At 36.4% G+C, this 19002-nt stretch overlaps 1 protein-coding gene across 2 annotated transcripts in view; it reads left to right on the top strand.

The window, feature by feature from the left end:
- Positions 1–19002, top strand: part of IFT57 (intraflagellar transport 57) — a 69645-nt gene that overhangs the window by 29264 nt on the left and 21379 nt on the right. For both annotated transcript variants that reach the window (XM_037063351.1, XM_037063349.1), the window contains exon 6: positions 8938–9060. In XM_037063351.1, coding sequence (XP_036919246.1) covers positions 8938–9060 — 123 coding nt within the window. The remainder of the gene's footprint in view (positions 1–8937; positions 9061–19002) is intronic.

The following is a 19002-nucleotide window of genomic DNA, read 5'->3' as shown; positions in this document are numbered from 1 at the left end:
TTCTAGTTATTTATATTCCATGAATTTTTGTGAGGTTAAACTGAAACCTCACATTACCGTTACAACACACTTCTGTCTCTTAGTCAAATGCCTATAGCATTTACCACCTGTAGTTTTTGAAGTGTATCAAATGTATTACCTGCTTTTATTGAAAAAAGTACAAAAAGAGATGTGAAAATTTCTCTCATCTCAGCATCCAGATGTGAACATTGTATCCCTTTATGCATAATTGCTCTGAGATTATGTAAGATGCCAATATTTGGTGAATCTGATGAAGGATATATGGGATTTTTTGTGCTATTTGTGTAATTCTTGTCTAAGTCTGAAAAAAAATAAAAATAAAAATAAATTAATAAAGTAATGCAGAGTTCATAAAATAATTCAAATATGTAGTGATACTAATATATGAAGCAATGCAAATCAGTGAGGAAAACTGAACTATTCAATCAAATGGTGAGAGGATAAAAGGCTGTTTATTTGGAGAAAAAAGATAGACTGCTCCCTCATATCTTACACACAGATAAAACCCCTGTGGATCAGCAAATTAAAGAATGATGAGACACTAAAACAAGAATGACGTGTTATATTCATGTGTTGAAATGGGCATGATAAAGCATGGCAAGAAAACTAAACACCATAAAGGAAAAATTCTGATAAATCTGAATAACATAAAAATGAAAACCTTGTATATGTAGCGGTGGGTTGAGGTGGGGAACGCCATGAAGTTAAAAGGCAAGTGATAAACGAGGGGAGTATAGTTGTAACCTATGGGACAAAGGATCAGTAGGCCTATAGTAAGATGTTTCAGAGTTTGTGCTCTGGAGTGACATTGCCTGCGCCATGACGCTTACTAATGATGTGACGTTGGGGAAAATTCCCTAACTGCTCTAGCTCATTTTACTCATATGCAAAAATGGGAATGAGACACCCTCGGAATAATAACACCCTATGGTGTTATGATTGTGCATCTATCCCATGCTCAGCGTATAATGATAAGAATAACTGCTGTAATGTACGGGCGGCTAGCTTTCTATTAGGTACTGTGCAAGTCTTTTAAATGCATCATCTAACTTAATTCTCAGAGCAACTGTACCATTAGAGGTAACTACCATTCTCCCCACTTTACAGACAAGAACCCTGAGATTTAGAGAGGTTAAGTAACTTGACCTATGCCTAGTAAGTGACAGAGGTGGAGTTTGAGCAGAGATGGGGCTCATCTTCTTACCATTTACAACGTAATGTGGCGATTTTCAACCCAACTTAGTTCCCTTTCCCTTGAGTCTTGGGACTACATATTCCATCTTGACAGTTAATTGGACATTCATGCCCCTTTCAGAAGGTATATGAATTGAGTTCTTCAGAGGTAGTTGGGCACTGGTATATCCAAGAAGTTGCCATCTCAAAGAAAAGAAGGGTTGTAGAAAGTCAGGCCATAAAGAATTAAACTTATTTTGCATAATCTATATCGCCAAGATAATGTCTATAGTAGTTTGTCCATGTATACTTCTTAGAGTACTTTCTTTTAGTTTTATTTTGAGAAAAGTAAAAATTCAGAGATGACTTTACCTTACCACAGAATGTACATTAAAATAGCTAAAGTAGTAGCAAAATTAGGTCTCTGATATATTAAACAGAAATAATACTGGAAGTTGAAGTCTCGTTCAACAGTAATTTGAAATTCTCATTCAAAAATAATTATTGGAAAATTAATTTTGTGTGAATTTGGAGAGCTTTCTTTTTTTAATTTGTAGGAGCATAATTTATTCAAATCTTAGTTCACATTATAAGTCAGGATGAAATTTTTTGAAAATCTTAAAATTGAACTTAAAAAATGAACTTCGCATAAGGGGGACCCCCCCAAAACAGAATTATCTTCTGGAGGGTGGTTCCTTTGCTGTACAACAGGCTTCCCCCACTGAGTGAATGTTCTAGGAACCCATCTGTGTCAGTCTACCTACTGGCATTGTGAGAGTGTGTATTGGCTTCAGTGAATTTTTTAAAATATTTTTTAAAATTTATTTTTAGAGAGAGGGGAAGAGAGGGAGAAAGAAAGAGAGAAACATCAGTATGTGGTTGCCTCTCACATGGTCCTTATTGGGCTGCAACCCAGGCATGCGTCCTGACTGAGAGTCGAACCACTGACCCTAGAGTTCACAGGCCAGCACTCAGTCCACTGAACCACAGCAGTCAGGGCTGAAGACTGTGTTTTCCCATTTCATGATGGGTGATTTACAAGTACACCTGCCCACATGGGGCTGAGTGTTCAGTAGTTTTTGACCAAAAAACCTCATGACCCCCATGCCCTGCCCTCCCTACTCAACCAATCTCGCCCCCAGCCACTTTTTGTTTGTTTGTTTGTTTGTTTGTTTGTTTGTTTCTGCGGATGAAAAAAGCCCTCAAAGGGAAACGTTTTGCTGATGTGGAAGAGGTGAAACAAAAAACAGCAGAAGCACTAAAAGGCATTAAAATTGGCAAGTTCAAAAACTGTTTTGAGCAGTGGAAAAAACGTCTTGATAGATGTGTTGCATCAAATGGAAAGTACTTTGAAGGTGACTGAAGTTTAAACATGTAAGAATAAATAAACTAATTTTTACAAATAAATGTTGGTTTGGGGGGTATATTTATTTTGGTAGATTATAGCCAGGGTTTAATTTAGTTATTCAGAACAAATGTGAAAATACTTTTTGTATGGTATTAAACATTTTTCTTTATAGTAATGTGTTAAATCATGTACAACCTGACCTGGCTGGTGTAGCTCAGTGGATTGAGCACAGGCTGTGAACCAAAGGGTTGCCAGTTCGATTCCCAGTCAGGGCATGTGCAGGGTTGCAGGCCAGGTCCCCAGTGGGGGCCACGTGAGAGGCAACCACACATTGATGTTTCTCTCTTTCTCCCTCCCTTCCCCTCCCTCTAAAAATAAATAAATAAAATCTTTTAATAAATCATGTAAAACCTAATTTGGAAAGATTGAATAAATCACACTCAGGAGTTACGCTCCTTTGATCATGAAGTAGAATTGACTTGTAGGGACATAAAAGGATTTATCTCTCTGCCTTAACTGTGATTTGTTAAAGTCATTGAATTTTGAGCAAACACTCTCCTTGATTAAAACAGCTTCTTACTCATCCCTCTATCTGGCTTTTCGCTTATTGATAGATGGTAAAGAAAGAGGAACCCTAGATACCCTTAGGAGAAACACCTGTTAATTAAGGTAGTACCATCCATATTATATTTACTACTTAGCTTTTTGGCCATCTAGCCTATCTTGAACAAAGCATCAAGTGAGGAAAGATTTAAAAACAACGCCTGTGAGCAACCAAAATAAGTATAACCACTTCCATTTTCTAAAATGTTTATGAAGCATCTCAGCCTCACACCCTTTGCTCCCAGTGCTCTCACTTCTTTCCTCCTGGATTCTTACTTCGCCTAAATTCTAACAAGCCTGGGCATTAAACCCACAGCTAAACCCACAGCTCTTTAGGAGGAGGAAGAGCTAGTTACTCTGCAGGCAGGCAAGGAAGTATCCAGAGGTGATCCCTCAGCATCTTGATGACAAGAAAAGCTACCAGAACACTTTAAAAGCAGACAAGAATGGAAAAAGTTATAGCCATCTGGTGTTATTTAGTGTGAGATCAGTGGTGTTCAGGTTTCTCAGCCCTGCGGATGTCATTGTATTACAGAATAGTACAGTAAGAGACATCAAAAAGGCCATCAGTATGGCCTTTACTAGTGTCCAGTATCCAGTCTGACAGTGATACCTCATCTTTTCAAGAGACAGGAATTGGGCTTGCTAGTTGAAAACAAGGATCTCCACTTGCGCTTGCTTCATTGCTAGTTTAGTAGTGGGATTTTCTGGTCCTCTCTTTATATCCCGTTTTCACTTGTAAGTCTGTGAATTCAGTTTTTGCCCTGGACATTGTGATGATCTAGCCTGTACTGGCCAGCTCCCACCTGGACTTGTGATCTCTCTTTAACTTCCAATTTGGGGTCTCTCTGTCCCAGTAAATGTCTTCTCATGGATGCTTGAGTCTTTGAGCTTCACTCTTGGATTTGTCCATGTAGCTGTATATGTTCCCTTTTCTAGACAAGGTGTTTCTCAGTGATCAAGGGGAGTATTGTAGGGTATTCATAATTAGACAAGTTTTGGAAATACTTTCATTTACACATTCATGCACACACAGACCCAGACCATAGTATTTCTTCAGATGCTTAATCATCCCATTAATATTACCTGGGAAAAGGGGAGATTACTTACTAGAAAGAATTCTGAGCAGACTAATAACACTACATGTTTGATCCTTGAACTGGCTTTTGTGGTGTGTCCCGCTATGGAAGTCCGGGTTGTAAAGGAATGGCTTAGACTGGCATCTTTTGTTTTTCCTTTGGCAGTGTCAGAGTCAGTTCTCATGAGTCTTTTTTCTCACAGGACCAATCTTTGCCCCCATTAACTAGCCTGGGACTCTGCCTAATCGGCTGTAAACTCTTTGCAGACAGGGATTAAATCCTTTTTTTTTGGGGGGGGGGGGGGGNTTTGCCCTGGACATTGTGATGATCTAGCCTGTACTGGCCAGCTCCCACCTGGACTTGTGATCTCTCTTTAACTTCCAATTTGGGGTCTCTCTGTCCCAGTAAATGTCTTCTCATGGATGCTTGAGTCTTTGAGCTTCACTCTTGGATTTGTCCATGTAGCTGTATATGTTCCCTTTTCTAGACAAGGTGTTTCTCAGTGATCAAGGGGAGTATTGTAGGGTATTCATAATTAGACAAGTTTTGGAAATACTTTCATTTACACATTCATGCACACACAGACCCAGACCATAGTATTTCTTCAGATGCTTAATCATCCCATTAATATTACCTGGGAAAAGGGGAGATTACTTACTAGAAAGAATTCTGAGCAGACTAATAACACTACATGTTTGATCCTTGAACTGGCTTTTGTGGTGTGTCCCGCTATGGAAGTCCGGGTTGTAAAGGAATGGCTTAGACTGGCATCTTTTGTTTTTCCTTTGGCAGTGTCAGAGTCAGTTCTCATGAGTCTTTTTTCTCACAGGACCAATCTTTACCCCCATTAACTAGCCTGGGACTCTGCCTAATCGGCTGTAAACTCTTTGCAGACAGGGATTAAATCCTTTTTTTTGGGGGGGGGGTATTCACTTTTTTCTATTTTATTATTTTTTTATTTTTAAATATATTTTATTGATTATGCCATTACAGTTCTCTTATTCCCCTCCACCCTGCACACCCCCTCCACTCACATTCCCCCCTTTAGCTCATGTCCATGTGTCACAAGTCATTAGCTTCTACATTTCCCATGCTATTCTTGCCCTTTGTTTATCTTTCCACACTGAGCACAGTGCCTGGATTTTCACGTCACATATTATGGAAGCTAAACAAATGGCTTATTGGTAAATTAATTAATTGTAAATGAGACTTCTGGATAGCCTGTGTATTATTGAGCTTCTAATTGGTTTTTCAGCAGCATTAACTGAAAAACACAATTTCCAAAGAGCTATGCTTTATCTTAGTTAATATTGTCTCAGGGACTTTGTCATGATGATAGAAAATTTTGATTAAATGGGAGCAACAGTTTATTTCTCTTTTACTAATAGCTCCACATAAAATACCATTTGTTAAATAGAGAAACAATGAGAAAGGAAAGTTTTTCGCAAAGTACTATAACCAAGGCATGGTATATAGTTTTACAATTATTTATACTCTGTATATAGAGCCTGCTCCATTAATGTATCCACTTACTGGGCCTTTGGAAATTTTGAGTGAGGACTGAGGTTACGAAATAGATGTGTAAACATAGAAGTAGAAAGAGACTCTATAGTTTGAATGAGTTAATGCTGCTCTCCCAGGCCTAATGTTCTCTTTTTGCCTTCATTTAGTAACTGGGCCATTTCCCCCAGTGTATTGACTATGGCCCAGGAGTAAGTGAAAATTTTTGAGCATTAAAACATTTTAGAACATTAGGAATAGAAGTTAGCAAATCATTGCTTAAGGGAACCAAATAATAAGCTAAGAAGGATAAATGCAACTTACTAACGGGCCCTGTATAAAAATAAATAGCTTATGCACCAAGTGTTTGATCTCCATGTACCCTACTCTTAAATCACGAGTCTGATTCAAACAGGGCCACTGCTAACCCACCTGCATTTGAGAAAGTTAGAGAAATGTGCCCTTCTTTGAGCAGAAGTTTTAAGTATGTTTTGTTCAACTCAAACAACTCTATGTTCAAGCCTGAAGAAAGTGATAAGCTGCCTGGGTACCCTCTCTGGCCTAATTAGGGGATTGCGACTCCACCCTCCTGTGAGGAATGACCGAAGGAGGAGTGGGAATGAGGGGACAGGATTGTGAGTATTGGCTCAGGGAATTAATCGGTAGCATCCAGTTTCGAGTCACCCAAACAGTGGTTCCATAAATCAGATTTATTTTTAAATCAGTGACCAGCGTATCTACCTTCTGTTAAGATTCCTGCAGAACTGCTGCTCAGAGGATATGCCCCTTTGGCTCTGCCTGGCTCTGTGGGATTGGGGTATGGGGACCCATAACCCTGCAGGAACAAACCCGTGTATATACCACCCACACGCCCCAAATATCAGGGCTCACATGCCACTAGCACTGCATACATCCTCCCGCTCTCAACCCCATAAGCCTTCCTTGTTTGCTGTGGAAACAAACGAGCTAATCACAGTCGGGCCTCCCAGAGCCAGAACGAGGAATGGGATGTGCCATAAGTTGCATTACCTGGCTCCTCCAAGTATGTGCATGTCAAGGGTGTCCGCGTGGAGTTGCATGACAAAGAGCTTTCGCCATGGCTCTGGGTTTTAACTGGAAGACCCAGTATCTCTTTTCCTGCCGTCACATATATTCATACAGCCTCACACATGTCTACTTTGTGAATGCTGCCATTCCTTCCTAGCTGTGGTATTCTTACGCTACCCTGGATTCAATTTATAGGGATGCACATAACATTCTAATAAGTACTCAAAAGAGAACAATGTTTCTGTATTCAAAGGAGTGCTGGAATGTTTAAAAGAGCATCTCAAACATTTTTACTTAGAGTTTCCACATTTTACTTTTCTTAAATTAATGCTTATATTTTTTATACTTCTGGTTGTTTAAATAGGATGTAACAATAAATTCAGACCACTTATTATAAAATATACAACCATGTATTAGTTATCCATCCTCTAATTGTGTGGTTAGAGCTATAAAGACCCCTGGGTTTCTTTACAAAAAGCAATACATGTTCCTTTTAAGGCTCCTCAGGACTTGCTAATGTGAGCCAGGAGGTGGGAGAGAAAGGATTTATGTCAGCAGTGCCCTGGAGACTCAGTTGGGAGTGAGTTCAAAGCTCCTGAGACCTCAGGCTCCCTCTAAAATACAAATGTCAATATAAGGTCATTCTTGTACTTAGTGTTAGACTAGACTGGGGAGATTAGTCAATGCACTTCTATCTAAGAAATGTCTTTTAGTGATGTAAGTTAACATTGAGAATATAATTTACCATGAGGTTGTTTATACAGTGTATAGTCTTTTATTTTTAAGTTTTGTATTATGGAATATTTTAAACATGTACCAAATTAGAGAGAATATGGTAATGGATATTACCATATTAGAATATTAGAGAGAATATGTTTTTATGCAACAGTGCCTGGTTGCAGTGGCTAACATTGGGACAACTGTGTTTCCTCTGGAACACCCTCTCCTGTATTTGCCCCGTAATATTAAGGTTCAGACATCATGTCAATTCATTTGGAATATTTCAGCATTTATCTCTAATTTTAAGGAGTTGTAAAAAATATAACCACCATGTCATTATCATATCTATAAAATTAATAGTTCCTTAATATCATCTTATCCTCTTCCACAGTCAGATTTCTCTGATGTACTCAACAACATCTTTTTGTAGATCGTTTGTTCAAATTAGAATTTATATAATTTGGCTGCTTATGTCTCTAAAGTTTCTTTTTTTCTGTATTATTGTACAATAATAAATTTTATATTTTCCTTACATTTTCTTATAACTTAATCAAGGTAACTAAATGGAAAAATTGCTACTGAAGTTAATGCATTAGGCTTTATCTTTAAATCATTGATTTATATATTTTTTGCATTTTCAGATTTATACATATTCAGTACTGAAATGTTAAGGGCTGAGAAAATGGGGAGGAAAAGAAAGGTTCCCATTTTTATTAAAAAACAGGCATGAATTGACTTTCTTACTCAACAGCAGAAACCAAGTGCAGAAGTTTGGCCCCCACTCTGTTTGAGTTCAGACAGGTCTGCATTAAATCACATTTTTAAGCTATATTATATTTAAGCCTAACCAGAATATCACTTTAATTATAAGTACAAAAATCTATAAATGATAAGCTCTTTGTTTTTAGGATCTTATCTTTTTCGTCTTTAAGATTGGAGGTTTATATTGTCAGTAAGGAAATGTTTTCATATCAGACGTGTGTGTGTTTTCTACTGTTACCAAGTAACACACCCAAATGGCTTCTCTGTTTGATAATATTTCCCATTGAATTCACTGTGGAATCTCAAAAATATTGTTAATAAAAATAGTTAAATGGTAATGGGAAAACTACAATAAAATCTATTTAAAAATAGTTGAATCATGTATTTGCTTCTTTTAAAAAAAATATTTACTTTGCTATTCTACCAAAAAATATTTATTTTGCTATTCTACAAAAATACTTATTTTGCTATTTTACTTTATTTTTAAATAAAAATATTTATTTTGCTATTCTATCAGTGCATTATTTGCTTTCGACATTGGTTAGGACAGAAAAGAATGTCTGCTGCCACTATAACTTTAACACTACATGCTTGATGTAAGCTGTGTAGTCCTGCTAAAATGCCTCACAGTCTTACTACTTCTTTTTATAAACTCTCCATCTTGTGATATCTTTCCTTTCTTAGGATATGAACGAGTCTGCCAAACAAGAAGATATTTTAGAATCCACAACAGATGCTGCAGAATGGAGTCTAGAAGTGGAACGTGTACTACCCCAGCTGAAAGTCACGATTCGGACTGACAATAAGGTATAGAAGAGGGAGCACAGTTTGCTCAAATAGACTTTTATAAGGCAAATTCAGGGTCAAGGGCACTCTCATACCAGTGATTTAAGAAGGATATTAGGGTTCAGTTTCCAGTTATTGTGTTATTGGAGACTTAATAAATTGACATTGAATGAATAAATAATGTAATATGGTCAACGAAACAAAACAAGGAATAGATCTTTAAAATGTTTTGCACCACTTCATGTTTCCCTGAGATTGAAAGGTATTTTCTCAATATATTTTGATATTTTTTTTGCAGTCATATTTTTGTTTAGGTGAATAGTGAATAAAATTGAAACTCCATAACTATACCAACTGAATAGAATTAGACTGTGATTAAGAACTCTGCTGAATGGTAAAATGGACGACTTCCTGGAAGCTGCCTTATATTATCTATTAACATATGATTAGAAGTTAAATATTAAGAGAGTAATCAAGAAATTGTGTGCAATAAGATTTGGGGATTAAGCCTAGTGAACTGGCCCATTTAATCAAGTTTCTACTTTCTTTTTACCTTCAATTTATAAGCAAGAACTTCAGAATGAGCTAATAGGTGACTAGACAGTGTTATTCTTATTAGTACTATAATACAGTATTCTTTACAAAAGGGGTTAGAGAGACATCTAGGTAAAGAAATTAAAGGATGTTTATCCTTGGAGGCTGGAGACAAGCCTCAGCATTATGGAACAATGTTCTAGGGAAGGGTGTCCATCTGAAGACAAGGTCCTGTGTCTGCCCCCAAAGTAGAAGTCATACAAAGATTTCTGTTTTCAGAGTGCCCTGGAAGCTGATTTATTCTTAGAACGTCTGGGCTTGGACTTGTGGAACGGTGTCCTAGAGCGAGTAAGAGGTAGCCTAGACTCCCGGGGCAGTGGCAGAACAGGATAGGAGAGCAAAGGTGTTACTAGGCTGTGAATAGCTGTGAAATCAACTTTATCCAAGTGAGTGGGCAGATTCTACAGCCTGTTTACTGACGTTCAGTCATTGTGGAGAACAGCTATCATTTGACTACGCTGAGAGTGAATTCATTATTTATGTATCTCTTTTCTATAAATACTACTTAATAAGAATTTCTTCACTGATTAGATCTTTGCTGAAAGTCATAAGTTGCAAAAATATTTTTCTTAAAATCCCATTTTTGATAATTTAGTTTTGTTAGAACAAAGTCTCTTCCTAAAACTAAAAATGACTATCATTGTGAATTAGTTAGAATGACATGTTAAAACAATTGTGTAGTTGGGAACTCTCAACTACATCTTAATCCCACAAGGAAGCAAGTTTCGTTTGTTTCCTTTCAAACTAAGTAAACTCTTGAAATCAAACATTTCGTTTGGAGCCCAGTATGATAACAAAAGTGTTTTTTATTTGTTAGTAAACACTATCATTAATTTCCACATAATAGAAATAACTGAATAAAGAAAACATATACATGTAACTGCCAACATGTACATTTTCACAAAATTAAGTGCAGGTCAGATTCTATTACAAACCAGTATCATAGTAATCAAAACCATGGGTTTGTAGGGAACCAGTGTTCTGCTTGGGGAGGAATTAACCAGTTGAAACTTGGACTCTCAGGCTCACGCCACACATGACTGGCCTTGATCTTATGAGAATATGCAGTGGCAAATTAATTGCAGTCAGGCTTTATAGGCAACATTTCAAAATGTCAGATAAAGTTTTGGGTATTTTTTGTAGCATTTTTACAATATGTGAATATCACTTCGAATTTAGATTTTTGTGGTAAAACATACCAATCTAAAGTCATATTTGATTGAGAATTATCATTGGATCTTTGTGTATTTCACAAACTTTTTTTTTTGTCTAAGTGTGTCAGTCGTAGCAAATGGGAAATACAGCTTTATGGCAACTTTTTATTCAGCTTCTTTAAGGAAAATAAAATCATACACTGAGTTGAGAAAATACCACACTAGTGAGTAGAGCAGTGTTTTTTATGTATCAGAAACACAAAGAACCTGGTTATATGTGCGGTGTCTCAGACCCATTGTCCTCGTCATCAGAGGCTGACACTCCACCATGGCAGTGGGTCCCATTCTTCCTCACTCTCACACCTACCAAAACTAAAACCTTGCCTTTATTTCAGCCAAAATAATAACCTTCACTCCAATGAGGCTATTTTGGACACTTAGAGATTTTAACTTGGTGTTTAAGGGGAAAAATGAATTATTTTCAGATCAATATGTTTTACTAATCAGATTAGTTTTTAAGGAGCATACATATGTGGGAGATAAATAATAAAGGGTTTCTATTATTTAAATCCAATATAAGTTTCTTTTAAATGATCTTGTCTTAGTAGTAAATAAGGCCGTATTTATTTGGCACTGAATCAAATGTTTGTTTTGCTTTACTTTTAAGTTCATTTTGTACCTTGTATGCTTCCTAGCAGAGAATTACAAAGAAGTAAATCTCCTTTTCTGTTCTGTTTGCATATAACATTATGTATGCTTTGAGAAGATCCTATAGTATACCAGTATTTTACTTTGTATATTCTCCATGAGGTTGCAATCAGGTTTTTATTGCAGGCTGGCTTGTCCCTGTTTCTGGCACCACTTGTTACTGTTGCTAGTTCTCAAGAATGTAAACAGATTTTATATTAGCTTAAACAAATTACAATTAGGAAAATAAATATGTTGCCCAAAATACAAGTAGCGTGTACCACAATGGGGATGAAAGGTTTTTGTCATGTGCTAGCTTGAACGGACTATATTAATAGCTCCATTTTTAGAGTTGGTTATAGAGGATGCTCCTGGCAGTCACTTGTAGAGTCGTTACACACCCAGAGACCCAACTCAGATCTGCCCAAACTAGGAATAACGTGGCTAAAGATGGAGCAGGTAGTTTTGTTGTGAGAGTCAATAAAATCCTAGGTCATTCCACTCTAGTTAATACCTCATTTATGATTAAGTGCGTAAGGCTTGGGAATCAATTCCTTAGAAGGGCTGTCTGAGGACATCTATCTACTCACGTTTATGTCAGTATCACCTAACATTATAAAATCATCTACAAGTATTGTTGCTTCACTGTAACACTGTATCATTTACTCTTGTTCTCTCTGTCCTTATTTTTTCTGTTTATTTCTTTTACACTTTTCTTTGTTGCTGTGTGTTTATCTTTTGCATTGTTCTCTATTAGACCCAATAGTACTCACAAGTGTTACATTACTACGCTTTTGGAATTTAAAACTAAAAGTAAACATCTGTGATTATTAGAATAGATTTAAATCTATAACTAGTCAAGAATTATTCTAATCTCTGAGTCTTTTTAAAATACAATTTTGTTTTTGATTATAAAAATAATATGAAAGCAATATTTCAAGGGGAGAGGGGGCAATCAGCATGCTGTGAATTAGAAGGTAGCAATCAGCCCTGACCCATGTGACTCGGTGGGGCGTCACGCTGCAAAGCGAGAGGTTGCTGGTTTGATTCCCCGCCAGGGCACATGCCTGGGTTGTGGGTTTCGACCCCAATCAGGGCACAGGAAGCAACTGATCAGCGTTTCTCTCCCTCTCTTTCTCCCTCCCTTCATCTCTCTGTGTTTGTAAAATAAACAAACACACCTTGGTTGAGGCGAAATAAATAAATTTACCTCAATTTGTATTTGTGAAATAAATACAAATTTTCAGAAGGGAGCGATCACACATTTAATCTATCAGTTTCTCATTTATTCAACAAAAGTTTCAGAAACTTAGTGAAACCGTGGTAGCCATAAAGACCCAGAAAAAATGGAGTCCATCTCACACACCTTTCCTTGGTGCCCAGGATTTATATTCACACCACTTACTAGTTGCCTGACACAGGGCTAGGTACTTTGCCTCATGTGTAAAACTGGACTAATTATATTACTAACCTTACAGAGTTATTATAAAGTATCAAGTTCAGTGCCTGACACAAGTCAATACCTAATATATGTTTATTATTATGTAACAGTATTGCCATGATAACATGATTGTTTTCTATCATAGCCCTCTTATATTCAGTGCCTGTATCAGTATTTAGGAAGAATTGACAAAATTTCATATGCTTTCATCACTTAAAAGAATATTTAGAACTGTCGGTCTTACATTCTTACATGTGGATATAATCAGATTCATATAAGTATCATTTTGGTAAATCTTCCTAGTATGATGATAATAATAGTAACTGACATTTACTAAGTGTTCACTGTGTGCCAAGAGCTCTTCTTAGCTCTTCACATATAGTAACTCCTTTAATCCTTCCACGACCCTATGAGATGCAGGTACCTTGTACTACAGATGAAGAAACAGAAACAGAAAAGTAACTTGCCTTTGCCTAGTGAGTGACAGGTAGATACTGCAACCTACTCCAGGCTTGTAGCAATTTAATTAGCACCAATATACCATACTGGCTAAAAGCACAAATCCTGATTCTAACTCTTAACTGCTGGACACTGTGGGCAAGTTACTCAAACACTCTGTGCCTCAGTTTCCTCATCTGTAAAATGGGCTTCATTATAAAACCTACTTCAAAGAGTTATTAAAAGGTTTAAATGAATTAACATATGTAAAGGACTTACATTGATGCCAGAAGAATTACTTAAAATATTTTGAACATTATTTCTGTGTACTTTTGTGTATATAGTTGAGATTATACCTCTTTTTTTTTAACATCTTGGGTATTTGCACGTATCCTTAAAAATTATAAACCGTAACTTTAGTGGTTGTCTGTAATGCTGAAAGATTACCAGGAATCTCTAGCTGAGTACCAGGTAGCAGACATGGCTTGACCAAGCTCAGCAGATCAGGGTCAAAACAATAGGTCCACCATCTAGGTGGGGGAATAAGTCATCAGGGCGGAGTCCTGCAAGAGCTGGTGGTTAGAATATGGGTGACCAAAAAACACAAACCAGTGGCAAGAAATGGAATCTGTCATTGAGTCATTTTAGAGAAACAAGTTGTTTTTGAAGTTATAAGTCCAGTTAAAAGGCAACACATGGAGAGCAGGACTCAGAATCGAAGAAATGAAGATTAAAAGAAAATTAGATTTGGAAATCTTGTGTAATTACTCATCACTGCAGGAGTATGCAGTCAGATCTGCCTGTAGGTTATAGCTGCTGTTACTTTTTTTCAGTTGTGTGAGGGCCTCTTCTCCAGGGTATTTTATGACAGTTATTGAAAGATAATGTTTTTCTATATAATTAAAATATTTTTAACTCTTTAATAGCATATATTTTTAACTTTTAAGTGAATCAATTGACAGTTAATAAGTTGATTAATAATAGTAGTTGAAACTGAGCTGCCAAAGAATTCTACATGTCCCGTGTTTCTGGGACAGTAGAAAATGTGGAGATATATATGCATACACACACACACACACATTTAACTTTTTCTGTTTCTGATTAATTTTGAATCACTAAATACTTAATGCTATTTCTTGAAGGAAATTATTCCATCTTTGAGTTTTCTTTTTACTCTAAAAAGGGAAGACTTTATTTGACTTTGTGGAAATAAACAGAGAGCACCTAAATGAGAACAAACAAAGGCTATTTATTCAGAGTTTGCTCTATAGCAACGGAGCCATCCACCATCACTTGCATTTGGCAGAGACTCAAAGGCAGACAGGAGAATTTATGGTGGGGAAAAGGGGGGGCCTCATATATGTTCAGGTGACTAGAAATCTGGAGGCAGGCTATCTAGTAGCAGGGCCTCCTATGTAGTTGCTTAGGAGAGTATATTTGGCCTTGTCTGATTGGTTTTACATTGGAAGTGGTCTGGGGAAAGGAGAAAGCTGGCATTTATTAAGTCTTGATCATTTGGGGCCTATTGCTACAGAGCTTGGCTTCCTGGACTAGTTGCTACAGATTGTGGGTCAGAATTCTATTTTGTATAATGCTCTGGCTGTTGTCTTTTGTCCATTTGTGTATAGTCATGTGCAGTGTTTCAGTCCATGGCGAAGTGCATATGTGATGGTGGTCCCATAAGATTACAATGGAGCTAAAATATTTCTATGGCCTAGTAACATCATAGATGTCATTAATAGAGAGGTATGCTTATGGTGTATTATTTGCTTACGAGCAAATATATGATGAGAAGAAAAAACAAACCAAATCACCGTGGACATATTTCTGAAAAAAGTGACACCTCCTTTGGAAAAGCCTCAGGTTGGTCCTTCAGAAGGTCTTCCAGAGGAGGGCATTGTTACCATAGGAGCTGACAGCTCCGTGTTTGCCATTGCCCCTGAAGACCTTCCAGTGGGACGAGATGTGGAGGTGGAGGTCAGTGATGTTGATGATCATGACTCCTTGTAGGCCCTAGGCTATTGTGTGTCTTAGTTTTTTTTAACAAAAAAGTTTAAAAAGCTAAAAAAAGTAGGTAGTTAAAAAATGTTTATAGACTAAGGATTTTTATTTTAAAATATTTTTGTATAGTTGTACTATGGGTTTTAAGCTGCATATGATTATTTTAAGAATTGAAAAGTTAAAAAAATTAAAACATTTGTAAAGTAAAAAGTTTGTATAGTAAGCTAAGTTTAGTTTACTATAAAGAAAAATATTTTTATAAATTTAGTGTTGCCTAGTCATACCGTGTTTATAGTTTGCTGTAAGACAGTGTGTTGTGTTACATCAGCAGCGGCCTCATACATCTTGTTCTTGATTTAATCTCATGTTGTTTTGTAAATTTAGTGTATCTTAAGTGTGCAGTGTTCATAAAATCTACAGTAGTGTCCAAGTAGTGTACAATAATGTACACATTCATTGTACACTTCAGTCGCTCTGAGAGCCTTCACATTCATTCACCTTCACTCACTGATTTACCTAGAGCAAATTCCAGTTCTGCAAGCTGCATCTATGATGTGCCCTGTACATGTGAATCATTTTTATCTTTTATACTGTGTTTTTACTGTACATTTTCTATGTTTACATATGCAATACTTAGCATTTTGTTACAGCTGCTTACAGTATTCAGTACGGTAACATGCTGTACACAGCTTTGTAGCCCAGGAAGCAACAGGCGATAGCATATAGCCTAGGTGTGCAATAGGCTATATCATCTAGGTTTGTGTAAGTGTACTCTGTGATGTTCGTACCACAGTGAAATAGCCTAGCGGCACATTTCAACATATTTAGGTCTTTAAGCAACACATGACTGTATTCAGTCTTCAGCTTCATTCATTGAGCCGAGAAAAGTGGCTTCTGAAAATAATCAGTCTTACTAGTCTTTATCAGGAGAACAATTTTCTTCAAGTCAAGTGTTTTTATCTTAATAGAAACCAAGTAAACATTAATAAATATTTTTCTTCCCAAGACATAAGAACAGAAAGTGCGAAATCAGTTTTCAACTAAACCTTACCTTTTTCTTCAATTATACAGTATTTAGTCCTAAAAGATTGTATAATGATTTAACATTAGGTATTTAATGCAGTGAACAAATGTTCTATTATGCTTTTATGCCTTGTGGATATTGCAATTAAAATTTGGATTAATGACTTAGATTTTTTTCAAATTATAATTAAATGTTTCCTGCTTTGTTGTTTTAAAAGATAGTTGGCTAGGTACTTCCTCCATTTCTCTAAAAAGTCTCTAGTCATTATGTAAATCTTTAGCTTCATTACAAGGGATTTAAATAGAGGGTTTGTTTTGTTGTGTGTGTGTTTTTTTTAAGGCTTTGGAAGTACTACAGCATGTGTTTCTAATTATTTCAAGCCTTTGATTCACTGAACTGCTTTTATTTTTGTACATCCTTACCTGTTCTTCAGTGTCTGCCATTCTCAGAGTACAGTTGTAAAAAGAACCTTAAACTTTAAATTTCAACTCCAAGCAATCGGATTTTGTTTTAACAAAAATAAAACATGTAGGTGGTACCTTAGGTGATCCACAGGAAGAAACCTCTTGGGAAGAGTCATTGCCCCAGGGAGGAGTCATTGCAGTCGTCCTGAGCCTTTGGGCGCTCTAGTCCCTCTGAGAGCTAAAACCTAGGAGGGAGGAGCGAGGCCTTCATTAATCAGCAGGTGAAATTCCATTTCAATGAACCTGGAGGGACTGCAAAATTGCTGTATTAGGTCTAAGTCTCTTCAAATTGGAAGCCAAATCCTGCAGAAATGTACAGTGGTAGGCTTTCTCTTTTTACTATTGTAGACACATCGGCATCGAGAAGCAATAGAGGGTATTTTTCTCATCCCAGAGCAGTGGAAAGAGTAATTTGCTTTGACCTTCTGCCATCGCTGTGTTCGGATGCAGCGTAAGAAGACTGTTAATGAAATTTAGCTTTCCTAATATTCCTGACCTGTAGTGATTTATAAATTGTTATAGTTGGGGAATAAAGAACATTTCTTAAGATTTGTACTCTGGTTGTTAAATTTAGTCTATATTGATAGGATTTGTGTATCCATGAGCAAAAAGGTATAATATATTCTGCGGGCTAGGATATAGGAATGCATTTATGTATATATTAGTCACGAAAATTAGATTCTGCTACATGAATAATGGAGAGACTACATTTATAATTCTTACAGATGTTCTGGTAGACCTTTCATTGAAAAATAAAAGACAATTTTTAAAAAATAAGGCACTAAATTTTTAAAAATCAACTTTTACAATTACCAGTAACAAATTTAAATATAGAGGGCAATAAGTTGGTCTTCATGAGGCTTCATGCAGAAGTAATAGCTCCAATTACTACCATAAATGTCTGTAATTTTATCTATTGCTGCCAGGCAATAAATGCTGTTTAATATAGTAAGGCCATAAATGTACCTGCTGCTGTTGTTTAAACAAAATACAATTTTCAGCAAATTTATCCTTGAAACACCTGCTATAATCAAAAAGAGGTGAATGCTATCAAAATAAACTGCCTAAATTAACTAGATACCTACATTTTTAGAGCAGCCTGCATGATTACTCAACCGCCACATCATCTCAGAAAATGAGGAGAAATATTCACTGATGGACTTGTACAGGCAAGCTTTCTCTGAGGGAGAACAAAAACAAAACAAAATACCGTTTTGGGTTTTTTTTAATTATTTTTAAAACATGGTGTCATTTTGTGGACTTAAAGTTGTATTCACAAAGTCAATTGTTTTTTCTTTGTAGCATGTGGGTCAAGGACAAATATCAGGGATGTGGGAAAAAATACTGTGCTTAAAATTATACATATAAAAATACCACAAAGGGGTGGAGAAAAACCCAGCCGTCCTTAAGCGGTTGGAAAGGCTTTTTAGCTGCTTCTGTCACAGTCTTGTTGAACATTCACGATATTCGGTGTTTAAATGTAGTTGATGATGCCTTCCTTCTTATTTACCCTCAGTGTGATAAATGTTTCAACTGGATCAGGGAAAGGTTTCATTTATCACAGTGAAAATAGAACAAGTGTTTGTGCTTCAGAGATTACTATCAGCTCCAACTGAAGAACATCAACCATAGTAGCAGATTTTAAGGAAATAACCAATAAAGACTGCGTGCTGTATATAAGTACTGCAGAGGGAAGTTACTAGTGCCTCACAGCAGATATGCCTCGAATAGGCATTTGTGATTGAGAGCAGTGAATTAATACATATTGATTATAATTAAAATTTCTAGACTGCCTAAATATTTTATTATTGCAAAGCGTGATTTAATGTTTCCTTTAAATTACTTAATATAAAATATGAGTTGAAGCAGAAACCATTTGTCATTGGACTTCCCTATAAAATGTACTTATTAATTAGCTTGACTCATTTTTCTAGTCAGTGATATTAGAGTAGTTGTCACTGTCACTGTGTTTTATTACCAATTCTTTACTATTTGGACAAATTTTACTCCCATCGTCTTGAGTCCATTATATTTGTTAACTTACGCCAAGGTAAAACACATGTTTTTTGGTTCTTCAAGGATGCAGATGACTCATATATTTTCAGATTTTTGTTTGTTTTTTGAATATCATATGAGATCAAAGTTCTGATTAGTAGATTC

The sequence above is a fragment of the Sturnira hondurensis genome, unplaced genomic scaffold (genome assembly GCF_014824575.4).
Source record: "Sturnira hondurensis isolate 20B ecotype Veracruz unplaced genomic scaffold, ASM1482457v3 Scaffold0014432, whole genome shotgun sequence".
Taxonomy (NCBI): domain Eukaryota; kingdom Metazoa; phylum Chordata; class Mammalia; order Chiroptera; family Phyllostomidae; genus Sturnira; species Sturnira hondurensis.
Note: the sequence above shows the minus strand (reverse complement) of the source record. Positions and strands in the feature narration are given on the sequence as shown.